This window comes from Bison bison, unplaced genomic scaffold (genome assembly GCF_000754665.1).
Source record: "Bison bison bison isolate TAMUID 2011002044 unplaced genomic scaffold, Bison_UMD1.0 scf7180017864270, whole genome shotgun sequence".
Taxonomy (NCBI): Eukaryota; Metazoa; Chordata; class Mammalia; order Artiodactyla; family Bovidae; genus Bison; species Bison bison.
In genome coordinates this window covers 7,522,322-7,523,294 of record NW_011494842.1, presented here as the reverse complement: position 1 = coordinate 7,523,294, position 973 = coordinate 7,522,322, and the positions used below count along the sequence as shown (strand labels likewise).

At 65.0% G+C, this 973-nt stretch overlaps 1 protein-coding gene across 1 annotated transcript in view; it reads left to right on the top strand.

Annotated features, from left to right (window-relative positions):
- The window catches only part of TEAD3 (TEA domain family member 3), a 24,323-nt gene extending 23,356 nt beyond the window's left edge, over positions 1–967 (top strand). Inside the window, exons 13-16 of the mRNA XM_010848727.1 lie at positions 5–40; positions 218–358; positions 463–615; positions 845–967. Of these exons, the coding sequence (XP_010847029.1) occupies positions 5–40; positions 218–358; positions 463–615; positions 845–958 (444 nt within the window). The 3' untranslated portion in view covers positions 959–967. The remainder of the gene's footprint in view (positions 1–4; positions 41–217; positions 359–462; positions 616–844) is intronic.
- The last annotated feature ends 6 nt before the right edge of the window (positions 968–973 follow it).

Genomic DNA, 973 nt, shown 5'->3' with positions numbered 1-973 from the left:
GAAGGGGCCTCCCAACGCCTTCTTCCTCGTCAAGTTCTGGGTGAGCTGCCCTTGCTCCTCTGTTTCCGACGGCCCCCGCCAGGGGCACAGTGCCCCCTGGGCCCGCCCCTGCCCTCTCTGCCTGGGCCTGTGGGTACCATGCGGGTGATGGGTCCCCAGGCAGGATGCCTCCCTTGGCCTCGGTCAGCACCTCATGCCACCTGGCTCTCTCCTCCAGGCCGACCTCAACAGCACCATCCAGGAGGGCCCAGGCGCCTTCTATGGGGTCAGCTCCCAGTACAGCTCGGCCGATAGCATGACCATCAGCGTCTCCACCAAGGTGTGCTCCTTTGGCAAGCAGGTAGTGGAGAAGGTAGAGGTGAGTGGGGGGCCACAGCGAGGGAGGGGGCCGGGGGGTCGGCTACTGGGAGTGGGCCGGCCGAGTGACTCCTGCCCCCCGCCCACCCCCTCCGGCTCCCGCAGACTGAGTATGCCAGGCTGGAAAACGGGCGCTTTGTGTACCGCATCCACCGCTCGCCCATGTGTGAGTACATGATCAACTTTATCCACAAGCTCAAGCACCTGCCAGAGAAATACATGATGAACAGCGTCCTGGAGAACTTCACCGTCCTGCAGGTGTGGAGGCGGCAGGGGGCACCCAGGCACAGGGAGAATGGGGTGGGTCAGGGGGCACCTGGGCACAGGGGGCACGGGGGTTAGGGGGCACCAGGGCACAGGGGCCTTGAAGCAGGGGTACCCAAGCCCATTCCTCAGAGGAGGGGCCTGAGCCCCAGAAAGGAGGACCCCTCCCCACACCCCAGCCCTGGGCTGCCTGACCTCCCATCTCTTCCTACCCGACCCCCAGGTGGTCACCAGCCGGGACTCCCAGGAGACCTTGCTCGTCATTGCTTTCGTCTTTGAAGTCTCCACCAGCGAGCACGGAGCCCAGCACCACGTCTACAAACTCGTCAAAGACTAGGGTGCCCTTGGCCCC